The sequence below is a fragment of the Myripristis murdjan genome, chromosome 3 (genome assembly GCF_902150065.1).
Source record: "Myripristis murdjan chromosome 3, fMyrMur1.1, whole genome shotgun sequence".
Taxonomy (NCBI): Eukaryota; Metazoa; Chordata; class Actinopteri; order Holocentriformes; family Holocentridae; genus Myripristis; species Myripristis murdjan.
Genome location: NC_043982.1, coordinates 2,316,681 through 2,338,163, shown reverse-complemented (window position 1 = coordinate 2,338,163; position 21,483 = coordinate 2,316,681). Strand labels below are relative to the sequence as shown.

Genomic DNA, 21,483 nt, shown 5'->3' with positions numbered 1-21,483 from the left:
ATCTAAAAAACACTGAGTATCACTACAGAATATCAGCTGTCAACAGCATTAGGGAAGTCTGCCTCAATGGCAATGGCACTCAGTAATGATGAGAGAAAGATCACACCCCTACTGTCCTGCAGAAAAGCTAGAGAAATAATAACAGAGTCCTCTAAATGGGTGAATCATTCCGTCAAGCATATGTTAAGCAAACGTCTCCTCAGGCATGATTGTCCACGCAAATTCCTACATGTGTATCTCCACTCAGTTTACACCATGCATCCCCAGAAGTATGCAATGGCAAAGATGATGATGACATCAAAGAGGAACTTTGGGCAACATTTTATTATGAGCTTTGATCTTTTCAACACACCATGGCAGCGTATGGGCTGCGCTCGGTTACCCGATTACATTCTGGAACCAGTTCCAAGTAAGTGAATACCCAGCTGATGATCTGCAGTTGAACAAATCCTCTTACAGAATCACCCGGACCGCTCCGTGATGTCATATGCGTACGCTCCCAGTGTACAGCATGTGTGATGAATAAGCGCTTATTGATTGTGCCATGTTATAGAAAACATCTTTACCCCCTATAGATTTTTCAGCCAGTTTTCTCCATAGATAGTTTCATGTGATGATGACATTTGCAGATGTGTGCTTATCCTTTTTCATGCATGAGTTTTATTGTACTGTATAAATAGGTTTACATGTTGTCTGTCAAATTTTACAGTAATGTTGGAATAATATACATCAGACTTACTCGTGTTATTAATCAATAGGCTAGTATGGCTCACAGCACATATTCTGCATAACAGCTGTATGTTACGATACAACGATGGCTTTGGTGCAGGATATAGTCAATAAAACATTAAGCTCTGTATGAATCTGGTTGTCTGGTCCACGCTAATTGGTGTTAATGTCCAAGCCAGGTTAAGCTGGAGTGTGTTGTCAGTGCTGGTTAGTGGGCATTAGTGTTGTACACGTGCACAGTCTCACAATGATTGAGAGCAGAACCAAGCGTGGATACCACGTCAGCGTGGACAAAAGATGTTGTGCGTGTGTTTCCAACTTTCTGCATACACAGATGTTAAGTCTTGAACTATACAGAGTGTTATGTGTCTGGCCCCTGGTGTCTTTCCCTTTAGACGTTCTGCTGACGATCACTGGAATAAGTCAGACTATCAAGAGAAGGACAAAAGAAAGAAACAGTGCAGAGAGAGGCATGGAGTGGCAGAAGAAGAGAGAAGAAAAGCAGAGAGAGAGAGAGAGAGAGGCTGTGGATGTATTTCTGCTGGGCTCTTCTCCTCTCTCCCCAGGGGGATGCATCATATCCTGTTATAAATTTCCATCACAACTCCTGACCGGCAGCTGTCGGAGATGTCACAAATTTCCCATGCATGGGTGTATACGGCACTCATGAGCCATACACACACACGCACACACACACACACACACACACAGAAAAACCCAGCGAGAATTCAGATAAGCCCTTCAAACTGAACGCCCTGGAGCACACACACACCCTTGATGGATATGCTGCTGCTGCTGCCATGTGGAAACCTTGTATTTCCAAAAACTCTTAACTTGTCAGGAGCCAAGGAAAGCAGCCTAATTTTTAACTTGACCGCCACGCATTTCTGAATTCATCCAGCGGGGTTCTGAACGAGTTTCATGAGTGTGCGGTGTCGAATTTTTTTTCAATTCATCGAGGAGCGTGTCGTCCTTCAGCTGAAGTTAAAAAATGAAAATAACCCAAATTGAAGTTAGAAGGTTTTCCCGTGACGTGGTGCATCAGTGCCTTTGGTATCTGGGAACAAAGCCTAGTGTTCATCAGTGAGTCCCACTGCTCTCTAATGTCTCTTACTCAGCGATGAATTTAATTCTTCCTCCATCTGCCCTTGGTCTTTACTCTGTAGATTGACTGCTCTATCACGCTGACTGACTCAGGGGCTCTTCCTATCCTCCCTCCCTCCATACTTATTCCCTGTTCTCACTCTCGCCTTCCATTCCTCCTTCTCTTTTCCCCATTCGCTCACCCTCTATTATTTCATTGTTCCTTACCTCTTTCTATTCATCCTTTTCCCCTCCCTGCATCTTTTTCCCGTTTCACTCCTTCCCTCCATCCTTCTCTCTCCTGCTTTTCCATCCATCTTTAATCCTCCCTTTCTTCCCTGCCTGCTTTCTTCCTTGTGCCCTATTTTCCTTCCCTCTCTGCTTCCTCCCTTCATCCCACCTCCCCTCCCTTTATTGTAATACTTTTACTCAGTGAAGTCTAGTATTCAAATTGCTCTTGGTTTCATTACATTTCGAAAGCCTCATTTGCTCTGTTACTATGTATAATCATAGGCGGTTCTAGGGGTTAGGGTTAGGGTTAGGGTTCGGCAGGGGGGTGGCAGCTGCCCCCCTAGAAAAATGCCTTGCCACCCTAGTTGCCACCCCAATTTCAGACAGTTTATTTATTTATGGACTGTGGCTGTTCGGAAACTCTCTGTTATGAGACTCAAATGTCCGAGTGCAAGTAAATTCAGCAAAAGATGACACTCCTACTATTTAAGGGGTTGATAAATGAATAAATAAATAAATCAAAATATATATTTCTAATGCCACCTTTTGGTTTTCTATTCAATGCTTTACTCGTGTACCACAATAATGGAATGTTTTTGAGTTAAAATATCCTCATTTGGGGGTTTTCCAAGCAAATATTGATATATGGGATCGTTTGGTATTAAATTAGCATATATATTTCTGCCACCCCTTAAAATCTCCATGCCACCCTCTTGCCACCCCATGAATATTTGTCTAGATCCGCCCCTGTGTATAATCCATATTTTTGCTCTACCACCATTTTGTTTTTTATGTTTTTTGGCTCCTCCAGTGACCCAATTTTCCAACTTGGATCATCAAAGTTTCGTTGTCATTTCGTGTTCTTGTCAGGTGGAGCGGGGCTTCAGGGCAGTCCATATATCCGGGGTGGAGCTGAAGCACATGGGCCAGCAGTCGATGGGCCACTACCCGGTCCACTTCCATATGAACGGAGACGTGGACGAGAGGGGAGGCTACAATCCCCCTTCCTTTGTCAGCAACCTGTCCATCCACCACTCTTTCTCCCGCTGTCTCACCATCCACGGCTCCAACGGTCTGCTGGTGAGTTGTGTGAACACAGATGTGTGTGCACAGACATGATTGCAAACACAACTTGTCCCATCAGCAAGAACATTAACAATAATCGTATTCATAATCGTCGTTTCCAACTGGAGGCACAAGTTCAGCACAAATGCAGCTCAACCAATGATAATGTTACTGTGACACTGGCTGTGCTTCACCTTAAAAGCAAAAGGCCACTGGAGGGTTGGGTTATGTGTCACTTTTTCACTTGTGATAAAATCCAAGGGTACAATTGGCATTGTGTAGGTCAGTGGTTCTCAACCTGGGGTCCTTCAGGTGGGGTTTCAGGTGGTCCCCAGAAAAATGGGGGATATTTTAGTTTTTTAACACATTGAGATAATATTTAAGAATTTCAGTTTTGTTCACAGGTTTCACACGCTTCACTGGGAATCTGCCAAATCTACAGTATAGAAAGTTGTGAAATAACTAAATATTACCAGATGGGGATCCCTACAAATCACTAGTACAGGTCCGTGACCTGATGTCTGTCAATTTGTGTCTGTGACACTAAAAAGGTTTAGAACCACTGGTGTAGGGGATTCTACAGTTGTTTATGGGCCAGCTGGCGGTCATCTTTGGGGAACTAAGTGAATAACTTTATTGACTATTCCATTGCGACAAAACAAACAATGGCAATGGAGGATACTTTCACTGGTGATTTGAAATAAGCTACTAACCAGTAACCAAGTCTGCACCGAGTGTAGATGATGGCAGTGGAAGACAATGAAATCAGGTGCTCCTCCAGGGTTAGGGCAAACAATGTAAAACAATGAAAGAACTGCTAAAGTATTTTGTGAATGAAGCCCACCTATGAAAATATCCAATAATTCATGGCACTCTGATTTTAAAAAGAAAGAAAAAAAAAAGAAAATCCTTTATTCAGCACAGGACAAGAGCCAACATGTTTCAACTACATCGTCTTCATCAAGGTGCAAAGCATGGCCACAAGGTGTCACAGTGGCTCAGACTGCAAGTATCGTCAGACTTTAATTAGCTCTTGTGAGATCCTGCTGCTGAACCAAAACTGCAGCAGAGAGACAGCAGTATCTACCACGCCAGCTCAAAGTCATGTTAAGGTGAAAATCAGCATATTCACTTAATGGTTATGATGTCAGCTAATCCTAGTCAGCTTCATCATAGTTAAAATATTTTTGTTCTGTGACAACAGAAATTGTTGTCTGTTAGCCATACATCAGGCATTTACCGACATAAAGAAACGTCTGCAGATACAGTTACATGAGTGAATGCTACAGTCTTGGCAAGGAGACCCACACAGAAATACTCTGACTCGTCATGAACCAAAAGCCCTTGCTGCTTCTACCCAGTTGTGGGTTCTATTTTAATAATCTAAATGCACGGTCTGAAGAGCGTGGCACAACTGCATTTAGGGCATGTCCAAGTCCACTGCTATTTTAACAATGGGAAAAAAGGGTTTTGGGGGGTTGTTGTGTTCAAATTCCTTTTTCAAGACCTCCGGGTAAATGAAATGCTGACAACAAATGATAAACGCTCATAAATCTTTTTGGCAGCAGGTTTGCAATACCAAAAGTTTGAGAATTGCTCAGTATTGACAGAGATTTGTGCGCTATCTAGTACTTGCAGTTTACTTTCTTAAACTTGAACATGACAGTATTTGATCAGTTAATAAAACAATATATCAAATATACAAAAGAGCATAAACTTGTGATTTTTACTCATGCACACACACTGCAGGAGGATCTCTGGGTATATGAATGTATTAACACCCAGATGGAAAGTGACAGAGCTGGTGGAAGACCAAAGTATCAGCAAGACCTGAAGTAATCCCACATTAAGAGGACAATGGGCTTCAGAAAAAGATTGGAAAACTGTTCTGCTCCTACTTATCTTGTCTCTCTTTATCATTTTTGCCACAAAAAGCTGGATAAGTGGGCAGGGCTTCTCAAAGTTCAAATGTGTACTACTCTGTAGTTCTGCCATTTTCGAGCTGCTTTCAGCGACGCTCAGCATTAAATCTGACTAGACTCTGCAGAATGTTTTCCTGCCTGCCTGATTTTCTGTCTGTGCGGCTGCATACCTGTCTGATTCTGTTGCGCTGGATGTCTGTAACTCTAAAAGCCACTCGAGTTGTCTTAATGCGCTCCTCCCTCTACTATTCTCCTCTTTCTCTCTGTAATAGTTTCCTTTCCAGTGGAGTGACATGTCCTTAAGTGGCAGTGCAAAATGGTAATCAGTGCAGAAGTTAGAGGTTCTACTTTTTTACCTTGGCACATCACTTTATTCCTCAGTTGCAGGTAAAAACGGAAACCTTGTATTAAAATACCTCAGTTTGAGATTTTTTTTTTTTCCCTACATTTGTGAGTGCAAGCTCGTGCTGCCTCTAGGTTTAAAAGTGGTTGGTAAAATTGCAAATATCACTGTCTCTTTTGGCCTTCAGGTAAAGGATGTGGTGGGCTACGACACACTGGGCCACTGTTTCTTCACAGAGGACGGTCCAGAGGAGAGGAACACCTTCGACCACTGCCTGGGTCTGATGGTGCGAGCCGGGACCTTGCTACCTTCAGACAGGGATAGCAAGATGTGCCGGGACATCACCGATGGAGCCTACCCGGGATATGTGGCCAACCCGCGCCAGGACTGCAGGTAAAATATGTGGACACAAACTGCATATTCTGCAGAAGGCTGTTGTAATGCGAGACTCCAAAAACCTCACTCCTGTTACCATGATTGTTATGTTATAATGTCAGTAGAAGGATCGGAGAATACTGACCCTTTAGGTTATCAAAGTCTTTCAAACGTCCATTGAATAAAATGAGAAATGCATGCTAGTCAAGCAAAAAAAAAAAAATGTCCTTAGCTCCTCAAATGTTAAGATTTTGCAAATATGACGTTTTTAAAAGAAAGTAGCATCAAGTCCAACTTTGAACTTGTCGACCAATAATGTACAATAATGCTTGATGTTAGAAATTAATTAGTCACATAAAAGAGAGAAAAATGAGAAGAGAGAAAAATGTCATATTTTATATGCAAGTGCTCAAAAAAGTAGTAGTCCAATATGCGACCAGCAGCCTATTTAAATTTTGACTAAATGAAGCAATGAGTTGGCCTCAAGATCCTTAATTTATCAGTTTAAGCTCACCAGACGAGTGTAGCTTTTTAAGTCATTATCAGTTCAAACTCACTAAGAGAAACTGCTTTAAATGATTTTTGCAAATAGTTCAGTGAAGAGTGAGCAGAGAACATTAAAGCACTTCTTACTAATTCTGTTCTGACCTCAGGGATAGATAACAAGAGCAAATGCTGAGACAGTAAACGGCAGTTTCCACCAAGTTTTCTCTAGATACATAAGAGTGCAAATAATTAAGAAGCAGACCCAAACTGGCTTTATAGATAACAATATAAAACTTTCACAGTTCACACAACAGATAGCCCGGGGGCAAGTGCTGTGCACAAATTGCCTATCAGTGTGCAGTGATCATCAGTTAAAACTCAAACACAAGTTAAAAGAGCATGCATTTGATGCAAATGTCTATATTTTCTATATTTTCTGAATATGCATATACTAAACAATGTGCTTCTGTCCAAGACAGCACATTAGTTGAAGTGCATTTCTAGCCTTCCAATGCAAGACCCAGGTTTGTAAGATCTGACCAAACCACTTTGATTATGGCAAGAATTTAGAAAGAATTACATAAACAATGAAGACATAGGCACATTTAGAAACATTTAGCATAGCAGTAAAATGTAACATGCCAGGGCCTCTGCAATAAATAAATGCTGCGTATATTTTGGCAAACCAGCGGTAGGTCACATGCCATAGCCTCTTGCTGCCAGTGTACTCCAGCTTACTTAACTCAAGGGGGACAAAATACTCACATTTCACCTGTTTATTTGGCTCATATGACAATAGAAAAATGTTTCAAAAAGCCTTCATCAGAATGCTGTGATGAAGGGTTTTGTCCTCCTATTGAAAGTGTGGGATCTGCTAGCTTTTCATATTTTTTTAAAATAATAATAATAATAATAATAATAATAATAAAAATCTGCTTTATCATGAAATATGTTAATATACAATATTATGTCAACTGTCAAAGATATTGTTGTGCTGTGTCCAGCAGCTTGTGTCAAACACCTTCTGGGGGTAAAAAGGAAGTTCAGTGAAGCAGGATTGTTTTTCTGCAGCTGGACTGGCTAGTTAACAACGTGACGTGTTTTTAAGCCCAACCATGAAGCACTGCTAATGGTGACAGAAGTTTCAATGGACTGTTAGCTAGCTAGCCCAGCTTAAATAACAGACAGCACTCAAGTTAAAAAGCCCACAGCTGTTAACAATAAATATGTGGTTTAATTTTATTACAGTGGTCCCTCGTTTATCACGTAAAAATAACCCGCAATAGGCAAAATCCGCGAAGTAGTCAGCTTTATTTTTTACAATTATTCTAGATGTTTTAAGGCTGTAAAACCCCTCACTACACACTTTATACACTTTTCTCAGACAGGCATTAACATTTTCTCACTTTTCTCTCTTGTTTAAACTCTCAAAGTTCAAACCCTCGTAGAAAAATAAGTCCAGTATTATAGAATGAACGCATTCTGTACTGTACTGGAGACACGGCACGGAGGAGATTGATTGACAATGGTCTACAGTTCCTTAGCCAATCAGGATGCAGAACATAATGCGCTGTAAGAAAGAAAAAAAAAAAGCATGCAAAATTGCACTAAAAAAAATGTGTTCAATACAAGTAACGTACATTTTATTTTTACACTTCAGCACATTTTTCCTCCCAACATTGTAGTCCTCCTTTTCCATCTTTTTAGAAAAATTCCCTGCTGTCACAGATGCTGTTATTGTCCATTTGACCATATCTGGGGGTGTGGGGACGTTGGAGCAGCAGTCGTGGAGCTAGTGCCATTATTAGAGGAGCTGTCGACTACTAGCTTTCCTTAGAAATGCCTTTCACTGATTGATTCATTCTTAGTGCCAGCCACTTGTTTCTTTTGTGAGCCAGCTGTTTTGACACTTTGTTTGTGGCCACAGGATCACTGTGTATTACTATAGACCCAGGTGTTAGACTGTGGAGCTGTCATGTCAGCTAACAGTGGAGTGAACAGGTAGTGTTCACGTGTCAGTGTGTGTGCCATGGGTGCACTGTAAACTACGCTGCTTTTGCACATGTGTGTGTGTATGTGTGTGTTGTAGAGGACTGCCTTGTTGGTCGTTATCCTCTGGAACTGGAGGCCAAATAAGTTCCTGCGGAAAGTTTCACACAACCTCTTTCAATCACAGTGTTACTAAAGCAAGTACAGCTGATATGAGAGCTGTCAGGGAAACAGCTTTCCTCTCTCAAACACACACACACACACACACACACACACACACACACAGACTTAGAACCATTGATGGCCCCAGCAGAGCATGAGGGCACCGGGCAAGGTTACACATGCATGCTGACACTGGCTTCCACTGATACGGAGTCTTCCAACTGCTCTCCAACATGAGGATTGTAAACATTTTTGAGTTTTGTTATAGCTGCTTTTATCTTACTTTGTTCGAGTCCTCTCCTCTCCCTTTTCCTCTCCTTTCCACTTTTTTCCTCCTTTCCTTTCCTCTCCTCTTTCCTCTCCTCTCCCTTTCCTTTCCTTTCCTTTCCTTTCCTTTCCACTTTTTTCCTCCTTTCCTTTCCTTTCCTTTCCTTTCCTTTCCTTTCCTTTCCTTTCCTTTCCTTTCCTTTCCTCTCCTCTCCTCTTCTTTCCTCTCCTCTCCTCTCCTCTCCTCTCCTCTCCTCTCCTCTCCCTTTTCCTCTCCTTTCCACTTTTTTCCTCATTTCCTTTCCTCTCCTCTCCTCTCTCCTCTCTTGTTTCCTCTCCTCTCCTCTCTATTCCTTTCCTTTCCTCTCCTCTCCTTTCCTCTTCTTTCCTCTCCTCTCCTCTCCTTTCCCTCTCTTCTCCCCTCGTCTCCTCTCCTCCCCTCTTCTCTCCGTCTTTGCGTCCTTTTGTCTCTGATTTATCTAATTAGAATAATAAGGTAATACACTATGTACCATCTTCCTAATGAGCTTTTTTGTCACATTCATCTAATCATTGTATTCTGTAATGATATCCCAACCCCAGTGTATTAACTACTGCCTTTCAACACTTCCCATTTAATCAAACATGATTACACTAACAATGTTACCCATGTCAATGTAAGATTTATTATAATTAATCTCCAGTCAGCTTCCCAGTCCCTCATGCCTCGTCCTGTCTCTCCTCCTGTCTCTGTCACCGTTGGTTTGTGAACGTGCTGAATATCAATTTAAAACATGGAGATGAGAACAGTACATTTTAGTTGTATTTGCCAAGTAAAGGAGACATGCTCGCTGCGTGGAGAGGATATGAGATGAACTGTCATTTAAACAAACCCAGATGAATGGACTCTAGGCCTGAATGCTTCACTCACTGACATTGCATATGTGTGTGCGTTTGTGTGTGTGTGTGTGTGTGTGTGTCCTTGAATATTTGCATGAATTTGCCAAAATGAATTCCATCCAAGGCTGCTCTCAGAGGAAAGAGCAAAAACGTGGCAGTTGGTTGTGTTTTTAAGCATTAATGCCTGTGGTAAAGATGTTAGTTTTTGCATATACATGCACACACAGATGCACACACACACACACACACACACACACACACACACATACACACACGCAAAGATGTTCTTTTACAAGGACCAGCAAACCTGCTGTAGCACATCAACATACCTGATTCCGCCGAGCAGCAAATTGCTTTTCAGCTAAAGCTATTCACCCCGACATCTGGAGTTTGAATATCATTTTTAAATTCTGCAAACTGCAGAGTAGATTGCAGTGTGTGTGTGTGTGTGTGTGTGTGCGTGTGTGTGTGTGTGTGTGTGGGTTTGTGGTATGATGCCTAGATTATTGAGGCTAGTTTAATTTCCTTATCTGAGCGGTGATGGAGCATTAACTTGCAGCTCACGCAGCAGAGGGAGGGAGGGGCGAGGCAAGAGTAAGAGGGGAAACAAAACATTAGAGAAAAGACTGAGAGGAGAAAAGAGGAGAGAAGAGCAGCGAGGAAAGGTTTAGACAGTAATGGTGCCATGTGCTGAGCTGCTGCGGGGCTAAATTGCATCTCTGCCATTTCAATTCATATTCATCACCCTAAGCTGCTTATTCACATATACACACACCTGCGAGAAATGATTTCCCTGCTATGTCTACACACATGTGGCATCCTCCTTCCGCAGGGTTCTGGAAATAGCTGAAATATGGCAGACATGCATGCAGCCGGCGAGGAACCAGCAAGAATTTTGACCGATTAAACAGAAAAGAAGTCCAAGTGAGATGCATGGTCTCTGAACAGAGTCTGAAAAGTCAGAGGGAAATCTAAAAGAGCAACCTGAGACAAAACCTCCTCAACTGAAACTACAGGACGCTTCCTTTGAGTTCACTTCAGACAGCTCTTACCCAAACGGAAAATGTGTCATTGTGCGTCTACTGTGTGAGGCTCTGCTTATTTATACATGCCGATGAAAGGCGGCTAACAAGGTTCAGCTTCAAACGCTGTGGAAGTATGTGGCTGGCTTTGCACCCTTATGCTCTCCACACACACACACACACACACACACACACACACCCATTCACCAGACAGGGACACTGCACGCAGCCCTCAGCCTCCGCTCTCACTCTCTGACAGCCAGCAGTCAAAATACTGGCCTGTTGTTTGAGGCTGCAGCCTTTGTCTGGAAACCAGTGTGTGTGTGTGTGTGTGTGTGTGTGTGTGTGTGTGTGTGTGTGTCTGCGCGAGCCAAACTGTTTGGTACGGGGGTTTGTTACAGCATCATGCACTGTTATGGGTGCACTGATTGTGTTTGGAGCTTTCAATATCAATATCAATATCAATATATATCTTTATTTGTCCCCAATGGGGCAATTAGTTCCGCAACAAAGGCAGCACACACAACAAAAAATACAAACACGCATGACATAGGGGAAAAAAAAAAAAAAAAGAGAATAAATAAATGGTCACTTGAATTTGAGAGATCATCATTAAAAAAAATAAAATAAAATAAAATAAAATAAAAAATAAAAAAACTCTGTCTTCCTACATGGAAAAGTGCAAAGGAACACGGTTGAGCACACACAACAAAAAATACAAACGCGCATGACATAGGGGAAAAAAAAAAAAAAAAAAAGAGAATAAATAAATGGTCACTTGAATTTGAGAGATCATCATTAAAAAAAAATAATAATTAAATAAAATAAAAAATAAAAAAACTCTGTCTTCCTACATGGAAAAGTGCAAAGGAACACGGTTGAGCATACACAACAAAAAATACAAACACGCATGACATAGGGGAAAAAAAAAGAGAGAGAATAAATAAATGGTCACTTGAATTTGAGAGATCATCATTAAAAAATAAATAAATAAATAAAATAAAATAAAATAAAAAATAAAAAAACTCTGTCTTCCTACATGGGAAAGTGCAAAGGAACACGGTTGAGCACACACAACAAAAAATACAAACACGCATGACATAGGGGAAAAAAAAAAAAGAGAGAATAAATAAATGGTCACTTGAATTTGAGAGATCATCATTAAAAAATAAATAAATAAATAAAATAAAATAAAATAAAAAATAAAAAAACTCTGTCTTCCTACATGGAAAAGTGCAAAGGAACACGGTTGAGTCACAGCTACAACGCCAAATATGCCATCGCAACAAAATGATAGACATCCCAGTCAACAATAAACAACCTGTTCCTCTGACTGGATGTTCACTTGTAAACACGTTCAGCATCTCTGTAGGCTTTCTATAGTTAGACCGAGCTAACAGAAACGGCAAAACAAAAACCTTTAGGTTACCTGGCAAAAACCTTATCAAAAAGTAAAATGAACAACATTTCCTTTGCATTTTTATGTTATTCTAGTTTGTTTTGACAACTGCTCTCAGTGGTTTTATCAGTCAGACACAAGCTGTGCATTTATTTACATGAATATATCATGCATTCTTACTCTGATCTTGTGTTACCAGTCGGCTGAGCATGCATGCTGTTTGTCATTATTTGAACCTCTGCTCACAAGCGTACCTCTGCGTCTCCTTAACAACGTAAGGAAGGTTGATTCAGCTGTAAATTCATGTAGCAAATAGTGGAAAAAATCCTGTCTTTGATCCCATGCGGCCTAATGAAGCTCTCCTACATTGTCAAAGATTAGAATTGCAATGTTCTGTCAGCGTTCTGTCCTGTCAACTTTATCATTACAGTCTGAGCTGACATATTTGTCCCACATGGAAACTAAACTAGTTCACCTAGTTTGTGTGCAAGAACTGCAGTTTGGTTCCCCTTCCAGCAAAGAAACACTGTGGCATCTGCAGATGAAGACAGCAATACTTCACAGACGTCCCTGCAAATGATTCCGCAGCGCATGGAAGTACACAAAGCCGACTGAATTATTCCAGCTCACATGACCATCTGTATCGGACCACTGCTGTATTGTATTGTTTTATTTATCATATTTAGCCTGACTGCAGGCTTTTTATCTGCAGCAATCCAATTCGTAGCATCCATACATCACACCGTCAGCCTGTCATTCCTGCCCTGAGAGAGAGCACAGTATCTATCTGCCCCACCCCTCTCCTGCAGCACCCTCTCTCTCTCTTGTTCCTCTTTGATGGAAAATACATTGATTGGCCTGGAGCGAGGTGAACCTTAATTGGGATTGGTTGAGACCTTGATTACAGTACAGCTGACTCCTATTTTGATATAAACTGAGCAGCAGCAATGGAGACCAGAAGCCCTCTTTGTTATTGCGGCATGTCTATGAGAATCTGGAGAGGGAGAAATAAAGTAGGCAAAGACGAGGGATGTTTACCCATTGTCTCTTTTTCGGCTGACCGAGGTATTTTTGGTGATAACGTAACCATGTGAGGATCTAGCAGAATGGTATCAGATGAAGGAAGGAGGATGTTTTTTATCAATGAGATTTTCAGGTAAATAAAGGCCTGTTTTGACACATTATCACCAGCTGATATAATGCAGTCGTGCCTCAGCCTATAGTCAGCTCATAACAGCTGTCATTTTGTTCAAAGCGCTCTGGTAGATCTTTTGCAGGCTCCTCTGTTGCACAGGAGCTGATGCTTCTTATGTTTCTGGTTTGTTTGGAGTAAATAGCAGAACAGCTGGGTGGTCAGCATGAGCAGGTCAGAGGTCATCACGTCATTCTAAAAAATCCTACCCATTCTGCACCAAAACTATTTTTGTCACGTCAGCAAATGAACTTTGAAGTTCAAGTCTTGTCGAGCCATAAAGTTTACTCTGCTTTTTATTCACCGTTACATTACTGCTCAGGCTTTTTATGTTTGTGTGAAATACAATAACCTGATTTTTTTTTTCTCTCTTTTCCCATTCCTCCCCTCCCTTGCTTCCTTTTGCCTCTCCATCTCTTTCCCTTTTACAGCGCAACTTCCACTTTCTGGATCGCCAACCCCAATAACAACCTCATCAACTGTGCGGCTGCAGGCTCAGAGGTTAGTTTCCTTCTGTGGATTTCACTTTCACCTCCTTCCACTTTCCATCTCTGCCTCCCTCTCTCTCCCTCTCTCTCTCCGTCTCCCTCTCCAGGTGGAGGTCTGTCTCATTACTGCATTGCCAGGTCAGATTAATGGCTGTATGCTCCTATTAACTTCTGAATCAAGCAGACAACAGCAGACAGAGGCGCTGCCATGCCTCCACTATGATAGAGTGCCAATTACCATCATAATTCTGGGATTTCACAGGGAAACGTCAGGCAGAATGGAGTGTAATTCATTCTCAGCAGCGTAATAACTTTTCTCATTTGCATACCTACAAGGAACAATGCAAAACAGACAGGTTGACATGGAGTGTGTCACAGATGAACCAGCGGTCATTGTGTGTTTATGTGTGTGTGTCTTTCTTCCCAGGAAACAGGCTTCTGGTTCATTTTCCACCATGTGCCCACTGGCCCCTCAGAGGGGATGTACTCCCCCGGACACACTGAGCACACTCCTATGGGCCAGTTCATCAACAACAGAGCCCACTCCAACTACAGGGTGAGACTGGGGGGGGGTATGAAGGGAAGGATGGAGGGATGGGAAAGTAGGTCAGGAAAGGCAAACTGTCTAACTTCTTTAGTTCTACATGTCAGGTTTGGTTTTTCTACCTTTTGTAGACGCCACTCATTGCCGTTCATTTTCATCTCATATGAAAAATAACTTCCACAGATTTGAAAATTTTCAGAGGAAGGCATTCCATCACAGTAAACATGTTACCTTAATTATTTGGAGAAAATTGGTAGTTATTGTACTTGAGTATAACTGAAATAGAAATAGCTCTATTTCAGCAAAATGAGGACTTGAGGAATGAGTTCATGAAATTGTTAGAATGCAGAAAATGCATGAGGGATCATTTTAAAGTTTTTTTTTTTTTTTTCTTTTCCTGGTTTAATCCTTGCCACGATTTGGCAGCGTATGAAAAGTATGACATGTAAACTATTTAACTGAAATCATGGCAAATTCATTTAATTTCTGTCAAAACATGGGAAAACATGAGCAAATTAGCAAAAATAATGACTTGAAAACTGGTACAGCATTTGCAAAAAGAAAAGAAAAAAGAATGTGAAAATTAGCTAAACATATTTAAAACAGTACAAGAAAAAAGATTTCAGAGGTCAGTCATAATGGCATTGCATGTCACATTTGTCACATTCCTTTTGGTACTTAACAGAAACCAATTTATACTTTAAAAGTTATACTGTGGTTCAAATTGGTGTCCTCGGCTTATTGAAAATCAATTTGGGGCTCCAGAACATGAACAACTTTGAAAACACATGATCTACACCATGCTTTTCATTTGCAGCATTTAAATTACAGCTGGTATTTGAAATGACAAAAAGGTGAAGAAGTGTAGAAACTCGGGCACAATATAAAGTAATGGAAACGGCTTATTGACACTAGAAGACAGGCTATAAGTCAAAATTCCCCTGAGATTCATGTAATTAGAATTATTTGTGAAAGTACTGTCAGGTTGTTTCTTCCAAGGACAAGGTTACAATGCGGAAGATACCTGCACACACTACCTGCCGGATCTACTTTCCAATTCAAATAGGAAAACAGGAAAAAAGAAAAGAGACATTTCCTTAAATTGACTTTCCTCAATAGACTTGCTTTTTTATATATTGACATAAATTGCTTTGTTCATGTTTGTTTATGTGCTATAAAGAGCTGCTTTGCCACACCATGGAAGTGAATAGAGGCAGAAATCCAGTATTGTGGACTGGCAGCCCAGGGGAGCACAGAGCAGTTAATGAGAATATTTCACCACCATGTGGACCCAACACTACCAAAGTTCAGATTTGCTTTAAAAATGCCCCATTAACAGCCAGTCTAGTAATGATCAGTTTTACACTAATCATATAATCAATTAAAAACGGCATAATATCCATCATATCATAAGCAGATTTTAATAAAAGGTGAATATCAGCAAACTGATATACCTGTCTAACCCCAGAGGAGAATGCAATATGGAGTCAGATGTACCTGCTATATAAAAGAGAGAGGAAGAGGAATGGATGAAAGGTAGGAAGAGAGGAAACAGAACAAAAACAGAGGGTTGCGATGAGAGGACGAGAGAGAGGTGGAGGCGCCTCAGGCGTAAACCACACTCCACAGCTAGACCTCAGATAGACCAGGGAGAGATTTATGAGGAGCTGGTGGAGGAGGGGAGTGTTAATGTTTTCCCCCTCCTTTCCCTCCCCCCCCAACAATGATCTCTTTCTCTAAGAGCCCCCTCCCTCACCCTTCCCTTCTTCACTTCTTTATAATTTGGATCATCTTAATGGGAGCATAAGTCATGTCAGGACACCACCCCAGGATGTTTGTGAGGGACGAGGCAATGTCAGGGTTGCTGGCTGGTAGTGGGACACAGCTGGATAATAATCTCTCTATGAGGCAGGAGAGGTATTATCTTGGGTTTGAAGGTGAAACAGCAGAGAGAACAAGCAGGTGAATAACTTTAATTATTGTTAGCACTTTACTGGTAAAGCACAGCATTTTGGTCCTTAGACCTTCATCAGATATAAATTATTTACACCTGATTTATATCTTGATTACATCATCATTTAGACCTGGTCAAAGTCTAGAAACTGAAATGCTCTGCTTTTGTGTTGACAAAGATCATTGCAAATAAGAGGACACTGTGTGAGTCTGCTAGTTTTCTTGATGTTAGACTTCTTCTGCTGTGCACCTGTCCATAAGAAGGTAACAAAGACAACGTGTGCAAGAACCTCCATAGTACAATGAGTCTATTATGACTCTACTCATTTTTTTTTTTTTTTTTTTTTTGGTTTTTCATTGGGTAAAAGATTGGGATGGTCTTTTGTACCGGATACTATTTTTGAAACCACCTCAGTCAAGGTTCCAAGCAAGCTGAGGAGATAGGTGACATGAAAACAGACCAATGACTGGTCAGAGAGGAATTAAACAGCAAAGTCCTCCTGGTGTCTGTTTACAACCAGGAAATACCAAAGTGAGACTCATGAAATTTGTGTCATAGTCATTAAAGCCAATCATTAAAAAAAAAAAAAAAAAAAAAAAAAAAAAAAATCAGTGAATCTCTTACACTTACACTTACACTTATATTGTTCATATATATTAAAAAAAAAAAAAAAAAAAAAAAAAAACTCAGGGGACACTATCTGTAATGGAAAAGAACTATATATGTTATTAACAAAAGTTAATAACATATATAGTTGAGGCGACACCATGAGCCAACACCATGTAATGGAACGCCATTCGTGCCACAGTGACTGACAGAGCAAATGGTGACTGTTGATGGACAGTGTTGGAGGTTGCGAGGTCTGAACATGGGACCTTTCACTTCACAGATGCTCTCTGTAGCCCCCTGGCCACCCTGATGTCTTGGTTCCATCACTCTGTTTAGCTTTGTTATCAAGTCTGAATTCATCATCCTGATGCTGTTCAGTGCCTAGCCGCTCTTGATGCACAGTGTCTCTCGCTTTGTTCCAGGCTGGAATGATCCTTGATAATGGAGTGAAGACCACAAAGGCCAATGACAAGGACAAGAGGCCTTTCCTATCTCTAGTTGGATCAAGGTGGGACTGCTCAGCCCTCTTAAACACCTCACCCAGTAGCACACACAGTATTAGCAGCAGTCTACACTTTCAGACCTTTTCAGTGGGTGGGTTTGGCGAAAGTTAAAGACAATTGCCAGTGACTTTTCCCACCCCCTATTATGAGGAGTATGAGCTACTCCTCTCAGGATGGAGGTGCAGTACAGGCTCCATAGTGCCAGGTGCAATAGGTACAGACATTCCTCTTTAGTGTATGCAATAAATTGTCTCAGTTTGCACTCTCAATAATTCTGCATCAGCACTCCAGTTTTCCCTTTTATAAATGACTTGTTTGTCTAATTCTATTGATTGCTTAGTATGTCTGTCTTGTTGCACCATGCTGCAAGGCAAGCACTTAAGTACATTTTCCCTTCTGGAAATGTCTTGTGTATTTGTATTCTGTTTTATTCTGTTGATTGTTTGGCAAGTCTGTTTTTGTTGCGCCATGCTGCAAGCCAAATTTCCCACATGGACAATAAATAGCTGAACTGAGATGAACTTAACTGAAGTCAACTGAAGTCTGTCGCACCCAATATGATTCATTATGATTAATGAGCGTTCTATACTACAATGCAAATGTTTTCAAAAATGAAAGGGTCTTTTATTTTAACAGTCTTCACCCAAATGGAATGAATGTGGAATTCAGTTTAAAGATTTCCTAACATGCAAAGGGTTTTTTGTTTCATCACTCAATTGGCTTTCAGGCCATTTTGAATGCTAATGAACATATTTCTTTTGGATTGTTTATGTAATCCTGCAACCTTGATGATGGCTACAGCCACTGTAATGTACTGGTTTTATTATCACCTCTGTGGTCAGCCACACTGCTGAACCTCTACATTGTTCAGACTTTTGGTAGTACCATCTTTTCACCATCTGCCTATCTTTTAACCCTTTTTTCCTCTCTCTCTCTCTCTTTCTCTCTCTCTCTATTCTGTGGTGATGCGGGTGGTCTTGGGACATTTAGATATGGCCCCCACCAAGACGCTGACCCCTTCAAACCCCGAGTTCCTGCTCTCATTCACCACTTTATAGCCTACAAGAACCAGGACCACGGAGCTTGGCTGCGAGGGGGGGATGTCTGGCTGGACGACTGCCAGTGAGTACTGCAGGGATGGATGATCCAAACAGGTTTTGACCAAATGAATAATATAGCAAGCAGATAAAATATTAATTTAGCCTTAATCACACCATTAACAATCCTAGGTAACTGCAAAGGGTGTGTGTGTGTGTGTGTACATGGTTATATGCAGTCATACATGTGTAAGTGTGTGTGTCTCTGACTGAAGTGTTAGCTTGAAGTACAGCCAAATGTAGTTGAACATCATCATCATGGGGTCCAGGCAGCCTGGACCGTTTATCCTGCGCATTTGATGATAGAGATGAAAGTGAGGAATTCATATAGTACCCACCCAGTAATAACACTTTATCTCTCCTAGACTCAGTGTGTGCACCCGTGTGTGTTCCCAGGGGACCTCAGACTGTTGCTATGCTCATAAATGATAATATTCTCCCTCTTTCTTGTTTAGATTTGCTGATAATGGCATTGGCCTCACTCTGGCAAGGTAAGGCCCCCTACTATTAAATCACTGTTGATATTTCTATAGATAAGAAAAAAAATGGGGTGCTGTTTGTATTTATGGGTGCCAGTGGAGGTCTCTCTCTCTCTCTCTCTCTCTTTCCCTTTCTCTCTCTCTTTCTCTCTCTCTCTTGCCACCTGAGTAATTGGAAAACACCTTATAAGGAATCTGCTTAGGATGCACTGGGAAAAGGAGTGCTTTGATGGACTGTGAAAAGTAATTTAGGGGTGTGATGTGTCACAGAAGTGGGAATTGGCTGGAAGTTTTCCATAGACGCTGTTTACAAAGCAGGACACACACACCTTTGAGGATACTGCCATGTACAAATACTGGAATTGCTCATGGCGATAGCACACCTGATGAGCATACGCACAAGTGTCTGTATATGTTGTGAATCCTTATGAAAGCTCTAATCCCTTATTGGTTTCACCTATTAAATCACCCTGAATAATGGAGGTGAGACGTATGAAAGGGAGGAGACAAGTTGAAAAGGTGTTTTAAGCCCCAGTGTTTTGTGCAGCTGACACTCATATTTGACTTACTCTTATAGGTGTCTGCTAGAGCTAGTCTCTCAAGACAATGACTAAATCTTTCACCCCACAGCTTCATTGCTTTTATTAATGTAGGGAAAATAAAAAGAAGGTAAAAGAGGTAAAAGAGAAGGTAAAAGAAAGGATTTTTTTTTTTTTTACTTTTATACATGTAATTTCTTTTAACTCTATTTTTATATGTAATTTAAACTCAGTTAATGTTTGAAGCTTTTCTGGACAGCACCTTAAATCTACCTCTGTGTAGGGGAGCATTTATCAGAGATAAAATTAGCTTGCATTACCTTCTTACAGCAGCCATTTTGACTGGAACAGGAGGATAAACACAGGTGTTCATGATGACATTCATTGAAAATCTGTTCCATTCAGGTCTAACAGTGCCGCGTTCCTGGTACTGTGCATTCTGGTTCATTGGAAAGGCTACAGACACAGTAGCACTATCACATGTTCCCTGATGATGCTTAGTACTGTAAATGGTGTTGATCATGGACGTTGAATAACAAAGGCATTCATTCTTGTGGGATCTACTACAACTACTGCTACCGTGGCTATTAGTGTTATTACTGCTGTTACTGCTCGTATCACTATGATGACCACTACTGTTACTGCCTCTAGTGCTCGGCCTTTAACGTATGCCCTGTTGTGTGCAGTGGAGGGACGTTCCCCGATGACGACGGGTCTCGTCAGGAGGTGAAAAACTCTCTGTTTGTGGGTGAAAGTGGCAACCGAGGGATGCCTGTTCCCGACAGCCGCATCTGGGGGCCTGGGGGCACCGATCACACCAGCAGGACCCTGCCCCGTGGCGTGTAAGTCATTTTAGTCATGTACATTTAAATCTGACCATTTTCATGCCCAAGAAATACTGGGGAGGTAATGGGGAAATATCAGGGAATATTAAAAACACAGAAGTATTCAGTGTTTACATCAGAATGTTATTCTTGTCAGAGTGAGCAAACCTTTGAAACATTATTAGTGTTTTCCATAAATATCTTGTACAAATTCCCTCTGTGCAATAATCCATATTTAATAATCCATATTTAATATCATACTTATGTGCAATAACCTATAATAGATATATAATAGTGCAATAACTCCTGTCCATGTTTGCACTTGTACATATTTTTTTCTATTTCTATATATTTATATTTATATTTATATTTATATTCCTTTCTTTATTTTTCTTGACTATTTGCTCTTTTAACTTGTACACTTGGAGTGGGAGTTGTTATTGTAACAAAAAGTAATTTCCCCCTGGGGATCAATAAAGTATTCTGATTCTGATTCTGATTCAGATATATTCCACCACACTGGACTGACATGGTAAGACTGCCATGTCAAAGCTATTTCCTTTATTCAGTGGTCACTTTAAGTAAAGCGGTGTGTGAGACACAATTGTGATGCAGTAAGCATTGGCATTGCATTTGCACCAGTTTGGAGTGGAACCAATGCAGCGGAGGTGTCACTGGGTCACTGGCCACTGATTCCAGCATCACTGCAGAAGTCAGCCCCAGTCTGCCGGTTGGCTGGTGTCTGACCCAGCTCACTGTCGAGGACTTCATAACACTCCCAAATATTACCCCGGCCCCTACCACTTTTCAATAGGTCCTTTTTGGAGTCTCTATACTCCTTCCATTTTTTTTACTTGTTGATAATTTGGACCTGGGTTCTGATGAACTCAACCTTGACCAACGCATCAGCAATTTTAAGATACAATTTGCTTTTTCCAGATATTTCTTTCCATCTTTTCCTGTAATTCTAAGATGTCCAAATTAAAATCAATAGATTTGTTACTTCTGAAAACCACTGCACGCTCTTCAACTTCTCTGTCGCCTCCATCTTTCCCTCTAGAATAATGCACGTCCACTCTTTATGTCGTCACAGTTCCCACTCCAGGTCCGACTGTGTTTTGGTTCTGGCTGGGGTTTGCAAACAGGAACAGAACCAGTGCCTTGTTGGTCAAAACATGCTGGATTAGGGTTAGGGTTATGGTTAGGCTGATACTAAGTTTATACATTGATAACAAGTTTATAATAAGTTGAATATTAACATTGGACAAAACAAATTAAGTGTTACCAAAAAAAAAAAAAAAC

General features: G+C 41.0%; 1 protein-coding gene across 2 annotated transcripts in view; it reads left to right on the top strand.

Moving 5' to 3' along the window:
- Positions 1 to 21,483, top strand: part of cemip (cell migration inducing hyaluronidase 1) — a 174,073-nt gene that overhangs the window by 135,636 nt on the left and 16,954 nt on the right. For both annotated transcript variants that reach the window (XM_030048402.1, XM_030048403.1), the window contains exons 13-20: positions 2,914 to 3,123; positions 5,561 to 5,766; positions 13,576 to 13,645; positions 14,060 to 14,188; positions 17,162 to 17,247; positions 18,233 to 18,364; positions 18,795 to 18,830; positions 20,044 to 20,199. In XM_030048402.1, coding sequence (XP_029904262.1) covers positions 2,914 to 3,123; positions 5,561 to 5,766; positions 13,576 to 13,645; positions 14,060 to 14,188; positions 17,162 to 17,247; positions 18,233 to 18,364; positions 18,795 to 18,830; positions 20,044 to 20,199 — 1,025 coding nt within the window. The remainder of the gene's footprint in view (positions 1 to 2,913; positions 3,124 to 5,560; positions 5,767 to 13,575; positions 13,646 to 14,059; positions 14,189 to 17,161; positions 17,248 to 18,232; positions 18,365 to 18,794; positions 18,831 to 20,043; positions 20,200 to 21,483) is intronic.